Here is a 20,954-nt window from a genome sequence, read left to right as displayed (position 1 = left end):
GTGCTGAAGTGCTGTCTGGTGTTTTTAAATACAAGAAGGCAGTGATGTGCCTTCGAGAGAAAATATCTTTGTCAGATAAGCTTTATTCGGGCAAGAGTTATAGTGCTATTGGCTGTGAGTTCAGTGAAATGAATAAACCATATACACAAAGTAAGATGACTTTAAACAGAAATGCATATAAAGCAACATTATGTACGGACTGATTGATAAAAATCCAGTAACCAAGAGTAACAAGAGGCTCATAGAAACCTAACTCTGAGTTACAATGAACAATCCACCAGTCTGGCAAAATCTAAAAATTAGTCATAGAAATGATGGGGAGAGTACAAGACATAACAACTTTCATACACTGCCAATCAGAGCACAAATTACAGAGCCATTTTCTAAAAACTTTTGCATTAACAGATATAACTCAAATACACATATCCTCTATGATCCAGCAACTGTATGCCAAGGTACATACCCTAAAGAAACTCTCGTATGTGTGTACGAGGAAAAAACATACAAGAATGTTCATAGTACTCTGTTCCTAAGAGCAAAAGCAATAAAAACTCAAAAGCCTATCAAATTGAAAAATGGATAAATATATTTTCGCATACTGATATACTAGAATACCGAACAGTTAAAACTGTGTGTGCTAAGTCACTTCGATTGTGTCTTGACTCCTTGCAACCTATCGACTATAGCCCATCAGGTCCCCCGTCCATGGGATTCTCCAGGCAAAAATACTGGAGTGGGTTGCCATGCCCTCCTCTAGAGGATCTTCCCAACCCAGAAATCGAACCCATGTCTCCTATGTCTCCTGCTTTGGCAGGCAGGTTCTTGACCAGTAGCACCACTGGGGAAGGTCAGTCAAAACTAACAAACTACAATTATACTCGGCAACATTAATATCATAATCTTTAACAAACAAACAAAAAGCCACAGAAAATGTATAAATGGATTCAAGTTCTATTATATTTACATAAAGTCAAAGCCAGACCACCTGACCTGCCTCTTGAGAAACTTACATGCAGGTCAGGAAGCACCAGTTAGAACTGGACATGGAACAACAGACTGGTTCCAAACAGGAAAAGGAGTACGTTAAGGCTGTATATTGTCACCCTGCTTATTTAACTTCTATGCAGAGTACATCATGAGAAACCCTGGGCTGGAAGAAGCACAAGCTAGAATCAACATTGCCGGGAGAAATATCAATAACCTCAGATATGCAGATGACACCACCCTTATGGCAGAAAGTGATAAAGAACTAAAGAGCCTCTTTATGAAAGTGAAAGAGGAGAGTGAAAAAGTTGGCTTAAAGCTCAACATTCAGAAAACAAAGATCATGGCATCTGGTCCCATCACTTCATGGGAAACAGATGGGGAAACAGTGGAAACGGTGTTAGATTTTATTTTTCTGGGCTCCAAAATCACTGCAGATGGTGACTGCAGCCATGAAATTAAAAGACGCTTACTCCTTGGAAGGAAAGTTATGACCAACCTAGACAGCATATTAAAAAGCAGAGACATTACTTTGCCAACAAAGGTCCGTCTAGTCAAGGTTATGATTTTTCCAGTGGTCATGTATGGATGTGAAAGTTGGACTATAAAGAAATTGACCACCGAAGAATTGATGCTTTTGAACTGTGGTGTTGGAGAAGACTCTTGATAGTCCCTTGGACTGCAAGGAGATCCAACCAGTCCATCCTAAGGGAGATCAGTCCTGAATGTTCATTGGAAGGACTGATGTTGAAGCTGAAACTCTAATACTTTGGCCACCTGATGTGAAGAGCTGACTCATTTGAAAAGACCCTGATGCTGGGAAAGATTGACGGCAGGAGAAGAAGGGGACGACAGAGGATGAGATGGTTAGATGGCATCACCGACTCGATGGACATGGGTTTGGGTGGACTCCAGGAGTTGGTGATGGACAGACAGGCCTGGCATGCTGCGGTTCATGGGGTTGCAAAGAGTCGGATACGACTGAGCAACTGAACTGAACTGAAAGTCAGACAAAACTTAAATCACAGCAATTTATAAACATATACATACATAATACTGTGAGAATATGGTTAACAAATAGTGAAGTTGCTCAATCGTGTCCGACTCTTTGCGACTCCATGGACTGTAGCCCACCAGGCTCCTCAGTCCATGGAAATTTTCCAGGCAAGAGTGCTGGAGTGGGTTGCCATTTCCTTTTCCAGGGGATCTTCCTGACCCAGGGATTGAACCCGAGTCTCCCGCATCGCAGGCAGACACTTTACCGTCTGAGCCACCAGTGAAGCCCATGGTTAACAAATATGAAATAATAATTATGGAAGTGGGATTAGAGGACAGATACAAAATGGGGCTCACAGGAAGCTTCAAAGGTTGCAGTAGTTTTCCATTTCTAAAGACTGCTGAAGAATAAACAAGTATTTGTTTTATTATTCTTTAAATTTTATATATAAGTAGGCATATTTTTTCCCTTTGAATATAGCATATTTTGCAATGAAACACTTAAAACATGACGTGATCCAAAAGGTTTGTAAACAGTAAAAAAACAATTAAAAAGAAAAATAAGTATAGAGACTAGGTTTCCAAGAACTACAGTAAAGTTAAAAATTAAGTTTTATTTATCCAACTTCTTTACCTATCAGAGCATTAATTTCCTCAAGGATATGGACATAATAAGTGTTAATGCTGAAAGTGTATAAATGAAAAATGATTTTTTACTTCAGATGACTTCAGACACTATTTGTCAAGGAAACAATGTAGCTCACGGTCCTAATACCATCCAAGTACACTTTTTTAGTAAAATAACAAACTATGTTAAGTTTATTTTTTCTAAAAGGCAGTTAACTGAATCACTGAGTGAAAGTTCAGTTTACTAACATCACATTAAATGTTTACAGAATGACTTGAGTTTAAGTGCAGTAGAAGCCACAAGCTGTTCAGATCTGTACTCTTATCAGTTACTACTCAGAATAGTAACAGCACCATAACCAGTTCTTTTTAGTTAACATTTTCCTCAAAATATAACAAGAGACTTAGATTTGTATCATTAGTAACACCCCCCCTCCAAAAATTAGATTTTAAATGTTCCAGTAGAGAGAGATAAAAAGTCTATGCTTCATCAAACCCCACACTATATTTGCCTATGAAAAAAAATTCTTCCAAAATGTAAACAAACAAAAAAAGGGGAAATAAAAATTTACCTAACAGTTTCAAAGACTGAATAAACTATTGATGTAATCCAGATAACTGTTAACCATTCAGTACTTGCCTATTTAAAATATGACTTCTAAATGGAAACAGGAATTAAACATAATCTTACCTGCGGAGGGTAGTTGCTCTCTGAAGACCACCTTGAAGACTGGTCATTTGGTTTATCAACTAAAATGTTCCTGAAATAAAGAAAAGGAAATTATACATTTAATTAAGAGAATAAGTGAACAAAAATATGTGAAGAGAAATAATCTACCAGATGTTAAAATTATCACTAAGTTATATAATACTGGGAACTTGAATAAGAAGAAAAAAAAAGGAAACAGAACAAGCAACACAGAAAATGTCTAGCAGTTTTAAGGTTTTTAAATATGATAAAGGTAGTATTTTAAACAACTGAAAAAAGGCATTTTATTTATATATATGTGCACACAGAGAGAGAGAGAGAGAGCGAGCGAGCTCTACTTCATATCCAGTGACAACATAAGCTACAGGTGTACTTAGAAATTTAAGGTAAACAAAGTAATAAAATACTAATAATTAATACTATATATTTATACACACATATATGTGTGTGTGTGTATATATATATTTAGGAATTTAAGGTAAATAAAAGACCTAATAATAAATATAATATCATATATATATACACATACATATATGTATATGTTTATATAAATATACACATCTTTTTTTTTTTTCAAACTTTGAATCAAGGTCTTTTAAGCCCAGCACCTAAAACAGACCTATGAAAAAAGGAACTGATATACATAACTTTGGAAGGTGGTGCTTTTACTGGAAATTATAAGGCTAAAGACAAACAAAATCACACATAAAAAAAATATTAAAGTTATTTCTCAGAGGGATATGGGTTAATTCTGAAACACTTCACACTGGTAAATGGACAGTAGATGGTGGGAGTCAAGCTTCTCACTTTGGAGTGGAAAGCAACAGAAAAGCAAGGGGATGAGGTTGGAATGAACCCAAGGGTACTGAAATAGAATCAGAGACATCAGTGTGAACTCATATTAATATTCAGCTTTATATAGATACAGATAAATAGATTCAATAATTGTATGTGAGTGTGCATACACACACTGGCACAAATAGTACTCCTAGCTCTGTTCACTAATAGGGACTAGAATCATTGATACTCCAGTAGCAGTGAGTACACTCAATACCAATTCTTGGTTTCTACATACCACAGTCCAATAAAAGGAAACAGGGATTCTTGGGAAAGGAGCTGATTCTAGGCATAGAGCAGGGAATTCAGAACATTAGTCTAGAACATCTTGTAGTGCTTAAAACCACCACAAAGGTCGGGGCGGGGGGAGGTGGGGGCATGTCAAAGGGACACAGAGGAGCCAACGTGAAAGAATGAATGGCCAAAGCTAAAATAGCTAAACAGCAAAATAAATAATGAGGTACTGGATTACAACCCAAACATCCCTGAGTCTCTAGTGATATAAATAACTCTAGCCTAACAATCAGAAAAACATCAAACAGATTCAGACTTAAGAATACTCAACAAAATACACGACCAGTACTCCTCAAACTATCAATACAATGAAAAATAAGGAAGATTAAAAACCCATCACAGACCAGAAGAGAGTAAAGGAACAAGATAACTAAAAGTAATGGTATCTTGAATGGGATCCTGGATCAGAAGACACTAAAATAGGAAATCTAACAAAATTCAAATAAAATGTGAAATTTAGCTAACAGTAATGTATCAGTGTTGGTGTTTTGGTCATGACAAATGTACCATGGTAATATAAGATGTCATCAACAGGAGAAACTAAATGAGGGGCATATGCAAACTCGAACTCGCTGCAACTTTTCTATAAAGATCTAAAATCATTTTAAAATAAAAAGGGTATTTTTTTTTAAGTTGGATCTACACCTATCACAGAAAAGGTACTTAATAAATGTCAAAAAGATGAATGAATTTTTTTAAAGACAGAACTATAAGAAAAAGAATTGTCTTTACATACACATTTTACAAAGATAAAACATTAATACATAATAATAAATAATAAATGAAATGACCTCATGCATTCTAAAAGGTAAAAACCAGCTAGAAAAATATAGGCAATGTAAAACACAAAAGGCTAATTAAAATTTGAATATTTAAACAGCACTTAATTATAAATACAGCCTTCCCACATGGCCCAGATGGTAAAGACTTTGCCTGCAATGTGGAGACACAGGTTTGATCCCTGGGTTGGGAAGATCCCCTGAAGGAGGGCATGGCAACCCACTCCAGTATTCTTGCCTGGAGAATCCCATGGACAGAGGAGACTGGTGGGCTACAGTCTATGGGGTCACAAAGAGTTGGACACGACTGAGTGGCTAAATTATAAATAGCCCATACAAAAACTAGCAAACCCAACCATTCAAAATCAATAATAACAAAAAATTAGAGATTAAAACAAAGATATACATTATCCCTATAAAATTGAGCCTATACTCAAAATAACATATTTGAATCAGAACTGCAGTTGTTGGCCAGAGCTGGTAAAATGGTACTCTCATGTTTTGCTGGCAGAAATACAAATTGATACAATTTTTCAAGAGAGAATTTTAATATATTATATATCAAAAACATTTCAAATATGTATATCCCTCTAAATAAAAATGATAACAGCCGTGATGACAATGATGATGTTTGTGTCTAACATTTCTGAGCTTTTATGACATCCCAGACTAAGACATCCTGGTCTAAGTGCTTTCTATATATAAACTATTACCTTCAACGTACAGATTAAGAAACTGAGAGAGAGAAATTAATATACCTAAGTGGTGGCTGCAGTTTAGTTGCATCCGACTCTTTGCAACCCCATGGATTACAGCCTGCCAGGCTCCTCAGTCCATGGGATTCTCCAGGCAAGAATACTGGAGTGGGTTGCCATTTCCTCCTCCAGGGGCTCTTCCCAACCCAGGAATAGAACCCAGGTATCCTGCAATGCAGGCAGATTCTTTACCAACTGAGCTACAAGGGAAGCCCACACCAAAAATTAAGAATCTCAACCCAAGGCGATCTGACTCCAAAGTCAATGCTTTTAATCACCATAGTACACAGTTTTAGCATATTTCACTTCCTGGAACTTAACCTAAACAATAATCCAGGGGGTTTAAAACATCCACATTCATGACAATACAATTTATAAAAGCAAACTGTAAACAATAGAGGATGTGTTAAAAAAACTTATGAAATGCCTATGTTACAGAATAACATGTAACCATAATATTATGGCCGCACTTTAATGCTGTTGGCAAATGTTTATTACACAGTGAGTGAAGAGAAAAGGCAGTTTACAGAGTACGTACAATGAATCAAGTATTTTAAGTAATAATAATGTTCGTGCATGAAAAGAAAAGACCAAGAAGATATGCTAAATTGCTAATGTAGCTGTTGCATTACAATAATGTAATATGGTAATGGTGAGATTACAACGACTTTCCTCCTTCTTTGCACGTTTTTGTACTTTTCAAATATTCTAAAACTAACACATCAACATATAATCAGAAAAAAAAGATGTGTTTTATTAAGCATCACAAAACAAAGATAAGAACTCTATGAAAAGGCTGCAGTACTGTTAAAAACTAAAGCTATAAAAACTAGGAGGAAAAAAATCACTCTGACAGGAAAGTATGAAGGAAAATCTAATGTAACTATGATAAATTGGGACCACAAAAATCACAAAGTATAATACATTGTGGGAGGGGAGATCAAATGTGAGTTAATTTCATCATTTTCATAGCTCCTAAGAATAATGTTTCTGAAAGTGATAAAAATAAAGAGACTCAAGAATACTGAAATTTAGAATAAAAACATACTACCTATCTCATAAATTATTTAAGACAGAATACCACCAACAACAGAACAGCAAAAAGGAGCTAACAGAAGATTAAATGAAAGCAGGACACACTGAAAACAGAAAATTTAAAATACAATGACAATATTAATACAAAGAATCTAAAACAGTCAGACATATAAATGGCCTAAAATAACACAGTAAGACATCCTTTGAACTGGGTGTATAGTAGTAACATTACTATTACATGAAGGCACACACACATTAATAGAGTGACTAGTAACAGATAAAAGCTATGTACGGCAGATACAATCTTTGCAAAACTAGGAGGAATTTAAAGAAAAAGTATTAACTGGGATTAAAGGGCTCAAAGGGAGAGATAAAAAAATAAAATTTAAAGAAGTTTGGACTGGAGGAAAACAATAAGATAATAAGAATTCAAGCTAGGATTGTGAGTCAATGAATTAAATGAAAACAAAAATAAAGTAAAAAACACAGTGCCAGAAGAAACTAATAAAACAGTAACAGGAAATTAAAGTCTCTCAGCATCTAGAAAATTAATAAACATCTATACAATGTCAAAGTAGCAATAAGGACTAATAGTACTATGAAGAAAAACAAAACAAAGTAGAAGAGAAACAGACCTAAATAATGTGAGGGAGTTAGCCATGTCATAATCTGAAAAATGAGCAGATAGATCACTAAACACAAAGCTAAAGGGGTAAATAGTTACAGTATGTTATGGTCTTGTGAATTCTGAAATGCCTATTAAACAACCCACTGGAGATTCAGCAGCTGACTAACTGAGGCTGAAATTCAAGGAAAATGCCAGAGCTGAAAAAATAGAGCCATCAGTGTATCAAATGCTAAAATATATAAAGCTATGACACTGAATGAAATAACTCAGGGGATAAAAAGGAGGTAAAGAGAAGCTGCACCGCCCCCCGACCCCCCATATGGCGCTAATGGTAAAGAAGCTGCTTCCAATGCAGGAGACATTAGAGACATAGGTTTGATCCCTGGGTCTGGAAAATCCTTTGGAGGAGGAAATGGCAACCCACTCCAGTATCTTTACCTGGAGAATCCCACAGACAGAGGAGCCTAGCAGGCTACAGTCTGGGGGGGTCACAAAGAGTTGGATGCAACTGAAGCAACTTGGCACGCACAGAGAAGCTGAAGGACTCATTAAGCTCTGGAGGGTCCATTATTTGGGGGGCCAGAGAGAAAGATCAAGCAAAGGAGACTGAGAAGGACCAAAGATGAAGAAACTGAAAACTTAGAAACTGTGATGTCAAATGAAGAACGTATTTTGAGAACAAAGAAGTGAAAAACTATGTTCAGTGCTGCTGAGAAGACAAGATTTGGGTGGTATTCACTTCATTTGACTAACTCCAAACTTAAAAGTTGCCACACAGAAAGTGCTTAATAAATATTTGATAGATATGAACAAATACATAAACAGCACTAAAAGAAAAAAATTCAAATGATTCTATTAAAGTATAGAGTATATTAATTATATTAATATAAAACAAATATATTAATATATTTGTTATCTGTAATTTAAAGCTTATACTAAGATAAAAGAGATATGTACACTTGAAACTAATACAGTATTGTAAATCAACTATATTAATTTTAAAAATGGATAAAACAGAAATATGATGCAGATCAGAAATGAGGTCAGGTCTAAGGTGCCTTGGAAAGATGGACGCTTGAAAATATTCCTGATGATTTCTCTCTAGTTCTAACACTAAGTCAACTACCAAGTACCTCTCTTAAGCCCAGAAGGTGACAGAGGCCAGAACCAGAACTTTTAAGAATTATCACAAAAGCTTATTAGTACTAGGAGGACCACGAGATCCATGGATTCACCTTTCCCCAAGAGAAATGCAGTAACTAAACAAGCACTTCTGGGACAACAGGCTAGTCTCCCGGGCCCACAAAGAGCTGCAGGAGAACTTTACTGCTGAATATAAGAACATACTTCTCCTAGCTGAAGGCATCTAGCTGCTAAGAGGTGGCTCCCAGTGACCCATGGCGAACCACAGAGAACTAACAATATACGAAATGTTACACAAAAAGCACCAAGACAAAGACTGCCAGCCTGCCCATAATCTGAGGTATCAGAAGCTTTACCCAAAGAGTACACAATACAAAAAAGTTCGTATAGAAAAATGTACAAAAAGAGCCAAGAAAATTTATTAAAAAAGTGAGAAGAGATCATTTTATCAGCTTTTAAAACACTTCAAATTCTTTATAATTAAAACAGTATGGATTGGTATAGGAACAAACCAAGAACTAAGAAACAAAAACCCAGAAATTGAGCCCGGTGTAGATGAGAACTTAATATTTTATGAAGATGATAGTTTATTTCAATGGGAAATACTACTTCATATTTAAATGATGCTTATACAACTGGATATCCACAGGAAGAAAATAAGTTAACCCCTATCTAATATTATATACAAAATTAATTCCAATTAAAGATATAACCATACACACATACATAAACATCTCAGAAAAAACTGACGGCCAATATATACAACCAAAAAAGTGTTAAGAGATCTTTCTGTCAAGAAACACAGAAGCTTAAACAAAAATTTCATTTAAAAAACTTTAAAATTTTGTATTGTAAAAAAAAACTCCATAAAAAAGGATAGGAATCACATGGGTCAGAATGGCCATCATCAAAAAGTCTACTAACAATAAATGCTGGAGAGGGCATGGAGAAAAGGGAACCCTTTTACATTGTTGGTGGGAATGCAAACTGATACAAGCACCATGGAGAACAGTACAGAGATTCCTTAAAAAACTAGGAATAAAACTGCCATATGACCCAGCAATCCCACTACCTGGGGATATATACTGGACATATATCCTGAGGAAACCATAACTGAAAAAGACACATGTATCCCAATGTTCACTGAAGCACTACTTACAAAAGCTAGGATATGGAAGCAACCTAGATGTCCATCGGCAGATGAATGGATAAGGAAGTTGTGGTACATATACACAATGGAATATTATTTAGCTTAAAAAAGAATGCATTTGAATCCATTCTAATGAGGCAGATGAACCTAGAACCTAGTATACAGAGTGAAGTTAGAAAGAGAAAGACAGATATCATATATTAACAAACACATATGAAGTCTAGAAAGATGGAACTGATGATCCTATGTGCAGGGCAGCAAAGGAGACAAAAACACAAAGAACAGACTTTTGGTCTTAGTGAGAGAAGGAGAAGGTGAGATGATTTGAAAGAACAGCATTGGAACATACACATTACCGTATGGAAAATACATAGCCAGTGTGAATCTGATGTATGACGTAGGGCACCAAAGCCATTGCTCTGTGACGACCTAGAGGGATGGGGTGGGGAGGGAGGTGGAAGTGGGGCTCAGGAGAGAGGAGACACATGTATGTCTATGGCTGATTCCAACTGCTGTGGCAAAAACCGTTACAATGTTATAAAGTAATTATCCTCCAACTAAAATAAATAAAACTTTTTTAAAAAGACCGGAAATAAGCAATAGTTTAGGAAAAAGTACTTGCAACTCATATGACTAACAAGCTAGTAATCATACAGCGTTTCACTTGAGAATAAAATGAATAAAATGAAAAATGAGTGAATGCGTGTCACTGAAGAGTCATTAAAATTTAATGACTAGTAAATAACAACAAAAATTTTTTTTCTAAATCCCTGTGTCAGGAAAAACAAATTAACACATTAAGATATCTTTTTTCACCCCTCAAATTGATTAAGTTAAATCTTTACTTAGCAGGAAATCTCAGGGAGAAACTGGACATGTCCATTATTCCAACCTTGATGGAAAGTCAATTTGCAATATCTATCAAAATTCTAACTGTACATATTCTTTCACCTAGCACTCTCAGAATCTATCCTATAAAAATAAAATCATCAGTATATAAAGATCTATGTATAGAGACTCACTTATGAGTCTAGTTGCAATAGCAGGGAAATAAATCATAAAACACTACACTGCTGGATCTATGCCAGCTAACTTGTAGGGATTTCTGCAATATAAAAAATAAAGAAGGAAGTATGATTTTATTGTTAAAAAAAATTATTATTTATATATATTTGTGTCCAATTGTGGCTTCCCTGATAGCTCAGCTGGTAAAGAACACACCAGGAGACCAGGAGACCAGGGTTTGATTCCTGGGTTGGGAAGATCCGTCACAGAAGAGATAGGCTACCCACTCCAATATTCTAGGGCTTCCCTGGTGGCTCAGATGATAAAGAATCTGCATGCATTGTGGGAGACCTGGGTTTGATCCCTGGATTGGGAAGATCCCCTGGAGAAGGAAACGGCCACTCCAATATTCTTGCCTGGAGAATTACATGGACAGAGGAGCCTGGCAGGCTACAGTCCATGGAGTCGCAAAGAGTCGGACACGACAGAGATTTTCACTTGTATCCAGATGAATTAATAAGCATGTGTGGTATTACCTAATTTATATCAAATATAGAAAGCACAGATATAAGCCAATAATGAAGCATGAAAGTCAAAGTGAAAGTCACTCAGTCATGTCCAACTTTTGTGATTCCATGGAATTCTCCAGGCCAGAATACTGGAATGGGTAGCCTTTCCCTTCTCCAGGAATTCTTCCCAACCCAGGGATTGAACCCAGGTCTACCGCATTGCAGGCAGATTCTTTACCAGCTGAGCCACAAGGGAAGCCCAAGAATACTGGAGTGGGTAGCCTATCCCTTCTCCAGGGGATCTTCCCAACCCAGAAATTGAACTGGGGTCTCCTGCATTACAGGTGGGTTCTTTACCAACTGAGCTATCAGGGAAGCCCCAAAATGAAGCATAAGTATCATTAATGAGTTTTATTTATCTTCTTCTACTTATCATACTCAGATTTTAAAAATAAACATTTTTATATAAGCATTAAAGTATTGTAAAAATATTATGACAAACTTTTCATATTTATGGAAAACTGACTACATCATCATCAGATGGTCAAATCAGGCTCAACTTTTCTTTCTTTTTGAAGACATAGGTGATAAAGAAGCAATTAATAAAGCTATAACTGTTTCTTAAAATTTTTAAGTGACAAGATTATCCCTCAAAGCTTAAAGTCAACTACAGATCAGTTTTAGTTCTTCCTCCCAGATGCTCCTTCCTAAAATCCATTTGCACTCTCCTGGAAAGCAAGTGAGAAACTGGCTGTGGGCAGTGACTATTATCAGCATTACTCTTCATCAGCAGGGACACAGCCACTGTGGTAGCGCTCTATAAAACATGTGCGTAAGTGTCCTTACTCATAACTCCCAAAGATCTATAAAACCCACCATCATTACTGGTATAGTTTTTCCTTCTTCTAACACTCAAGAGAGACATTAACCTCTTTCACCACAAACTGTCAATCATGATACTAGTTCACTAGCCCTAATCTCTGAAAGGGGAAGCATCCCATCCACAGCCTATGCTGAAGAAGCAATCACAGACAGACAGTGATGTTTTTGCTTGTGACTCAACTACCTCAGTGATAGCCGATCTAGCCTAGCTAAGAGATAGAATGGGTCATATGAAAATAATGTATAAAAAATAGAACCAATGAAACAGAGGGAAAAGTATACAGAATAAGAGATAAAAGAGAGAGAATAAGACAGTCAATAGTAAGATAAGACTGTAGCAGACATAAAATAGAAGAGACTCCAAGGAATAACAGAGAACAGAAATTAATGGCTTTTTGGTTCTAGCTTACAAGAGGCTATTTCTGGCCACCAAAATATGTGATCAAAACATACTTCTAGGTACTCCATGACTAATGTTTAACATTTTAACTATTGTCTGAGAAAACAAGTAAATGATCAGCAAAAAAAAAAAAAAAAAAATTACAGAAGACACAATTCAGTATAGAAACCATATGATCCAAATAATAAAGAAAAGTAATCTACTAAGATTAAGCTCAATACATGCCATTCTAAAATATATTTTAAAAAGCAAAATACCAATAACAACTATCAGAGAACTTGTGAACCGATAAAACAGATGGGCTAAAGACTAAAATGGTTTCCTTTTTTCATCAGGGTTAATTTAATTTTAAAAGGTATATTTTTATTCCTACCAATGCAAGATGAAAACTGTAAGGAAATAAAACTGAGCCATATTAAGTCTCTTAGATATAGACTAAAAAAGGCAAGGCTGTGAATAATTAATTTTTCTATTAAGACTATAAAAATCTATAGTGAAACACATGGACAACTGAAATACGGGATACAACATTAATTTTTTTCCAAGCTTTATGTCTCTATTTTGCAAATTTTTTAAGGTAATATATTTAATTATACTACCAACTACATGCCAGGAACAAACTATTGAAATGCATTATAAGAAGATAATTTACTGGACATTTTGAGTTCAAGTCAGCAAATTAAAAATCTTTTTTTTGATTAAACATGTTCAAATCTTAAGCCTGCCTGGCAACATCTTTTAAATTGCTGCTCTTAAGAATACTTAAACACAAAAAGCAGCACTTGGGCAAAAAAATGGAGCACTTACCATTTTTTTCTGCTAATGGATGCACAGGATACTTAACAGTAAATCCAGTCGATTTTAAACTGAGAGTTTTGGATACTCAAAAGCTAGCTACCTCTAATTTCAATGTGAAGAAGTCAGTCAAGCCAAGTCTGAGAATATTTTTCTTCTGGTAGTTTTAAAAACCCTACTAAAACCTGTGCCTTTTGGTTGAATAATGTGACAAAACACATCTAGAAGAAATCAGCTCTGACTAGGAATGATAAGATCCTGGAGCTTGGCCACTAATTTGTTGGGTAACATTAAGCACATCACATAATCTCTCAGGACTTTAATTCCTTTAACTGTAGTGTAAAGGGAAGGGCTGAATTCTTTGATCTCAAGTTTCTTCCAGCTCTAATAGGAGCAGTGCATTGCACAACTCTAGAAAACACCATTCATGAGGCCATGTTAATATTCTACAATTCTATGAAAAGATTTCACATATTTCATTGAAGGTATCATGTATAATTCTCCTCTTACACAGCAGTCAATAACAACACACAATCCATTGACTGTAAAACAGCTTCCATTATGTGTAAACACTGTTCTAGGGTAACACCACAAAAGTGTAGAAGGGGTACCTGTGGCCAAGGATATTGTGATTTAATAAATAATAAATGTATATAGCATAAAATGTTTGAGACATAAAAACCATATATAATAAAAAGCCAATTCAAAATGCAAAACAGAAATCAACTCAAACAATTTTGAATATCCACAGTTGTACAGTGTTAAAGAGTATACTATAAAAATTGTAGCTTTTCCAAAAAAACCACTTGTACACTCACTTTCAAATACTTCCTAATTTTCACACAGGAGCATGGTGAAGAGGCCTTACCATAAGCTGACGTTTTTCGACAAATATTTACTCATGTCTAAATGCTAGACATTGTGCTAGGCTCTAGGAATACACTAATAAATAAGACAGAAAGAATCCCCACTTGTGACGCTAACGTTCAAATGAGAAGTAGCAGAAAGTAAACAGGAACAGCTGTAAACAAGGTAATTACAGATCGTAATAAATGATGTAAGAGAAATAAACAGGGAGCTGCACTAGGGCAGAGAAGTTCTTTTATTTGAGGTGGTCCACAAAATGCTAATTAAAAGGACCCACTCATGGAAAAACAAAAGAAAAGTCAACTCTTCACAAAGAAATCAACAAGCTCAAAATCAGAGCAACAGGAAATAATCTATGGAAACCACGGAAATCTGAGAACTAGACTAAGTCAGATAATGGCCTCACAGGCTCCAAGATAAGATAAATCCAAAGAAGGTAAATCACCAAGGGGGCCTGAGAACATTCATAAAATGTTGAATCTAGACCTAAGAGGATTTCACAACTATCCTGAAAATATTTCCTTATTTCTAGGAAGACAGGAACCCATTCTGAAGAGAAACTGCTGGGAACAGAACATAAATTAAGCAAAGCATAAAGAATGACAACTCCTAGGAAAGGTAAGACTCATATGCTAAGCTGGCAAAGGTCCAAGCGATACAGAACTCAAGACATATCACAGAGCAAAATATATTCAAATATGCCTCTCCAAAAAGCAAAATATTCGGAAAGCACAGATACAGATATAAAGGCAAATAGCTTTATTATATCTCATACTATATCTCATATTATATTTCCCAAAGGAGAGAGGTCTTGAGCCACAAAGCTCATAAACTACACTTGTCCATTCCTTCAGCCTACAGAAGTTCTTCCATCTAAAACTATTACAAGTGAATTCTTTGGTGGTCCAATAGTAAGGACTCCATGCTTTCCCTGTTGAGGGTGCTGGTTCAATCCCCAGCCAGGGAACTAAATCTCACAAGCCACACGGGATGGCAAAAAAAATAAATAAATAAAATAACTACTGGAAAACCGAACTTGTTTAAATATTAGAAAGTTAAAATGAGAGCCCACACTAAGAAATTGTAGGAAAAATAATACATGTAAAATACATCACATTTTAACAGATAATAAAAACACATGAGAAAAATGTGGCCACAAAAAATGATGAACATTATTATCTAGTGTTTCAACATGAACTAAAAGAAATTAAGAAAATAGCTGAAGCTTTATTAAGCAGTAATCAAAATTATGACATTTCAGAAATATTAGACCATAGGAAGAGCTATTGAGACTCACAAATGGGACACTGGCAGCGAAGAAGCAGGCAACCGGGGGGGGGGGGGCAGCTGCCCGACAGCAGCGCCTGGAAGACATACTGAAGAATCCACCCACTGCTGGAGTCCTGTGCAGATTCACACGGACTCAATATGGGCTGCCACGGAATCCGATCAGATGAGCATGCTCGGGTGCTATCAGTTCTAGCCCAGCAAGCAGCTAAGGTAAGCCCAGACCCCACTGATACTCCTCTGGTGTATCTAGAATCAGATAATGGGAACATTATGGTCCAGAAACACGATGGCATCACGTTAACAGTGCACAAAATGGCCTCTTGACATCTTGTATCACTTCTTCAGCAGCCTGTCACAGAAACTCAGTCCTACCTGATGCTAATTATCTTATAGAACTATTAGAATTCCAGTAATTAGACCATTCATGTAATATGCATTGGGCACTTTTCTATTAATTTTAGAGTGAGCTGCTTTTTGACATTCTGTGGACTAACTTATCAAGATACTAGTTAAAAAGTATCACATGTTTTGAAGCAGCAGGTTTAGGTCACCTTGGATACATAATTATGTTATGTTTAATAAACCAGGTTGGAGGGGAAAAAAGACTCCCAAATGGGGGAAATAGATTTCTTTCAGAAAACAGACTAAATTAGAAATAATTAGACTAAATTGTTAATGTGGTAACCATTATGCAGTATATCAAACATTACGTTGCACACCTGAAACTAATATAATGTATGCCAACTGTATCTCAACTAAAACACACACACAAAAAGAATATATCCCCCTCCTCCCCCAACCCTGCCCCAAAACACCCAATAAGGAAAAAACAGACTACAAAACTAGATTAAAGATTTACTGAGCAAGGCCCCACCCATCAGAACAAGACCCAGTTTCCCTCTCAGTCAGTCTCCCGTCAGGAAGCTTCCATAAGCCTCTTATCCTTCTCCATCAGAGGGCAGACAGACTGAAAACCACAGTCCCACTAACCAATCTGATCACATGGACCACAGCCTTGTCTAACTCAATGAAACCACCCAAGACAGACGAGTCGTGGTGGAGAGTTCTGACAAAACGTGGTCCACTGCAGAAGGGAACAGCAGACAACTTCAGTATTTGTGCCTGGAGAACCCCATGAACAGTATGGAAAGGCAAAAAGACAGGTCACGGAAAGATGAACTCCCCAGGTCAGTAGGTGCCCAATATACTTCTGGAGATCAGTAGAGAAATAACTCCAGAAAGAATGAAGGGATGGAACCAAAGCAAAAACAATACCCAGCTGTGGATGTGACTGGTGATGGAAGTAAAGTCTGACGCCGTAAAGAGCAATACTGCATAGGAACCTGGAATTTAGGTCCATGAATCAAGGCAAATTGGAAGTGGTCAAACAGGAGATGGCAAGAGTGAACATCGACATTTTAGGAATCAGCAAACTAAAATGGACTGGAATGGGTGGATTTAACTCAGATGACCATTATATCTATTATTGTGGCCAAGCATCCCTTAGAAGAAATGGCGTAGCCATTATAGTCAACAAGAGTCCGAAACGCAATCTGAAGCAATCTCAAAAACGACAGACTGATCTCTGTTCATTTCCAAGGCAAACCATTCAATATTACAGTAATCCTAGGCTATGCCCCAACCAGTAATGCTGAAGAACCTGAAGTTGAATGGTTTTATGCAGACCTACAAGATCTTCTAGAACACCCAAAAAAGATGTCCTTTGCATTTTAGGGGACTAGAATGCAAAAGTGGAAGTCAAGAAACACGTGGAGTAACAGGCAAATTTGGCCTTGGAATACAGAATGAAGCAGGGCAAAGGCTAATAGAGTTTTGCCAAGAGAACGCACTGTCATAGCAAACACCCTCTTCCAACAACACAGGAGAAGACTCTACACAAGATGGTCAATAATAAAATTAGATTGATTATATTCTTTGCAACCAAAGATAGAGAAGCTCTATACAGTCAGCAAAAACAAGACCAGGATCTGACTGTGGCTCAGATCATGAACTCCTTATTGCCAAATTCAGACTGAAATTGAAGAAAGTAGAGAAAACCACTAGACAATTCAGGTATGACCTAAATCAAATCCCTTAAAATTATACAATGGAATGACAAATAAGATTCAAGGCATTAGATCTGAAAGACAGAGTGCCTGAAGAACTATGAACGGAGGTCCGTGACACTGACAGGAGGCAGGGATCAAGACCATCCCCAAGAAAAAGAAATGCAAAAAAGCAAAACGGCTGTCTGAGGAGGCCTTACAAATCGCTAAGAAGCAAAGGCAAAGAGAAAAGGAAAGATACATCCATCTGAATGCAGAGTTCCAAGGAACAGCAAGGAGAGAAAAGAAAGCCTTTCTCAGTGATCAATGCAAAGAAATAGAGGAAAACAACAGAATGGGAAAGACAAGCGATCTCTTCAAGAAAATTAAGAGATACCAAGGGAACATTTCATGCAAAGATGGGCTTGATAAAGGACAGAAATGGTATGGACTTAACAGAAGCAGAAGATATTAAGAAGAGGTGGCAAGAATACACAGAAGAACTGTACAAAAAAGATCTTCATGACCCAGATGATCACAATGGTGTAATCACTCACCTAGAGCCAGACATCCTGGAATTCGAACTCAAGTGGGCCGTAGGAAGCATCACTATGAACAAAGCTAGCGGAGATCGTGGAATTCCAGTTGAGCTATTTCAAATCCTAAAAGATGATGCTGTGAAAGTGCTGCACTCAATATGACAGCAAAGTTGGAAAACTCAGCCGTGGCCACAGGACTGGAAAAGATCAGTTTTCATTCCAATCCCAAAGGAAGGCCATACCAAAGAATGTTCACACTACCACACAATTGCACTCATTTCACATGCTAGCAAAGTAAAGCTCAAACTTCTCCAAGCGAGGTTTAAACAGCACCTGAACCGTGAACATCCAGATGTTAAAGCTGGATTTAGAAAAGGCAGAGGAACCAGAGATCAAATTGCCAACATCCACTGGATCACTGAAAAAGCAAGAGAGTTCCAGAAAAACATCTACTTCTGTTTTATTGACTACGCCAAAGCCTTTGACTGTGTGGATCACAACAAACTGTGGAAAATTCTGAAAGAGATGGGAATACCAGACCACCTGACTTGCCTCCTGGAAAATCTATATGCAGGTCAGGAAGCAACAGTTAGAACTGGACATGAAACAACAGACTGGTTCCAAGTTGGGAAAGGAGTATGTCCAGGCTGTATATTGTCACCTTGCTTATTTAACTTATATGCAGTGTACATCATGAGAAATGCTGGACTGGATGAAGCAGACCTGGAATCAAGATTGCAGGGAGAAATATCAATAACCTCAGATATGCAGATGACACCACCCTTATGGCAGCAATCAAAGAGGAACTAAAGAGCCTCTTGATGAAAATGAAAGAGGAGAGAGTGAAAAAGTTGGCTTAAAACTCAACATTCAGAAAACTAAGATCATGGCATCTGGTCCCATCACTTCATGGCAAACAGATAGGGAAACAGTGAGAGACTTTATTTTGGGGGGGCTCCAAAAATCACTGCAGATGGTGACTGCAGCCATGAAATTAAAAGACGCTTGCTCCTTGAAAGAAAGGCTATGACCAACCTAGACAGCATATTAAAAAGGAGAGACATTACTTTGCCAACAAAGGTCCATCTAGTCAAAGCTATCGTTTTTGCAGTAGTTATGTATGGATGTGAGAGCTGGACTATAAAGAAAGCTGAGCACCAAAGAACTGATGTTTTTGAACTATGGTGTTGGAGAAGACTCTTGAGAGTCCCTTGGACAGCAGGGAGATCCAACCAGTCCATCCTAAAGGAAATTGGTCCTGAATATTCATTGGAAGGACTGATGCTGAAGCTGAAACTCCAATACTTTGGCCACCTGATGGGAAGAACTAAGTCAGTAGAAAAGACCCTGATGCTGGGAAATATTGAAGGTGGGAGCAGAAGGGGATGACAGAGGATGAGATGGTTGGATGGCATCATTGACTCAATGGACTTGAGTCTGAGTAAGCTCCGGGAGTTGGTGATGGACAGGGAAGCCTGGCGTGCTGCAGTCCGTGGGGTCACAAAGAGTCAGACATGACTGAGCAACTGAACTGAACTGAAAAATAATGACACACAAAAAATAGAAAGCAACAGTAAGTAGAGGGTCCAATAAATATGTAATTGGAACCAGACAGGTATTACAAACTGTGCTAGAAGCAAATTTTCCTAAAATAAACTTGAATCTACATTATAAAGGATACATGGTATAGTAGAGAAATTCAACTGAGAATATTCCTAGTATAAACTATTAGACTTTAAAGACTTTAAACATCCCGGTAGAAAGATCAAGTCTCTTACAAGAAAAAGAAGATTATTGTTTCAAGGAACTTCAAAACAGCTATGTTTTGTACACAAATAAAATGAAACAAAAAATTGTAAAATATCCAAGCACACACAAAAAAAATGTGAGCCTGGGATTTCATATACAGTTAAACTGTCCTTCATGTTTACAGGCATAGATGGTCAACAACATATAAAGTTTCCTGAGCCTTTCCTGCAACTAAAAAACAAACTATACATATTCAAGAAATGACCTGAAAAGCTTCACAGTAAAATCTGATCACATGAACTAAAGACACTGAACTAAAGAAATGAAACTAACAATGAAGACAATGACAACGTAACAGTATATAAATATGTTCTACAACAAAGTAGAAAGAACAGATCCATCAAAAATGGGAGAAGAATGGAGGAAATAAGTAGAAGTCAGAATAGACTTATTAACTGCCTCACAAATACTAACTCTTAGAAGGAAAGATCATCGTTTACAATTAGATACTGGGAGAGAGAGGAGGAAGAAGAGGTTCCCAGCTAATTTCCTCAGGGAGACACTAGATTGAAGGAAACTAAAAAACAAAATCACAAGCCATCCTAAATGCCAAAAGAAACCTGTTTTAATAAGAGAAAGATCAAAGAAAAAAGACAACATAGTGAAAGATTCTACAAGTTTATGTAAAATATCCCACAAAATATTAGAGCAAAATTGACATCAAACATGTCAGTAAACATAAATGGCCTTAACACATTTTTTCTTAATTTTTAAGATGAGGTAGCAAGGCAAAAATCCAATCCTATCACATATACAAAAGACATAAATAAAACATTACATTTTAAAGGAATAGCAAAGACAGACCAAGCAAATGAAATAATAATAAAGCAAGGTTCAAATTTAATTTCACACAAGAGGAACTACTAAGCCTTAAGC

General features: G+C 36.7%; 1 protein-coding gene and 1 pseudogene across 4 annotated transcripts in view; one reads left to right on the top strand and one right to left on the bottom strand.

Moving 5' to 3' along the window:
- The window catches only part of MKLN1 (muskelin 1), a 382,035-nt gene that overhangs the window by 144,054 nt on the left and 217,027 nt on the right, over positions 1-20,954 (bottom strand). For all 4 annotated transcript variants that reach the window (XM_006047723.3, XM_006047724.3, XM_044947182.2 and 1 more), the window contains one exon: positions 3,299-3,368. In XM_006047723.3, the coding sequence (XP_006047785.1) occupies positions 3,299-3,368 (70 nt within the window). The remainder of the gene's footprint in view (positions 1-3,298; positions 3,369-20,954) is intronic.
- Positions 9,042-16,009, top strand: LOC123334874 (annotated as a pseudogene).

The sequence above is a fragment of the Bubalus bubalis genome, chromosome 8, assembly GCF_019923935.1.
Source record: "Bubalus bubalis isolate 160015118507 breed Murrah chromosome 8, NDDB_SH_1, whole genome shotgun sequence".
NCBI lineage: Eukaryota > Metazoa > Chordata > Mammalia > Artiodactyla > Bovidae > Bubalus > Bubalus bubalis.
The sequence above is the reverse complement of the archived record's forward strand: the minus strand, read 5'-3'. Positions and strand labels throughout refer to the sequence as shown.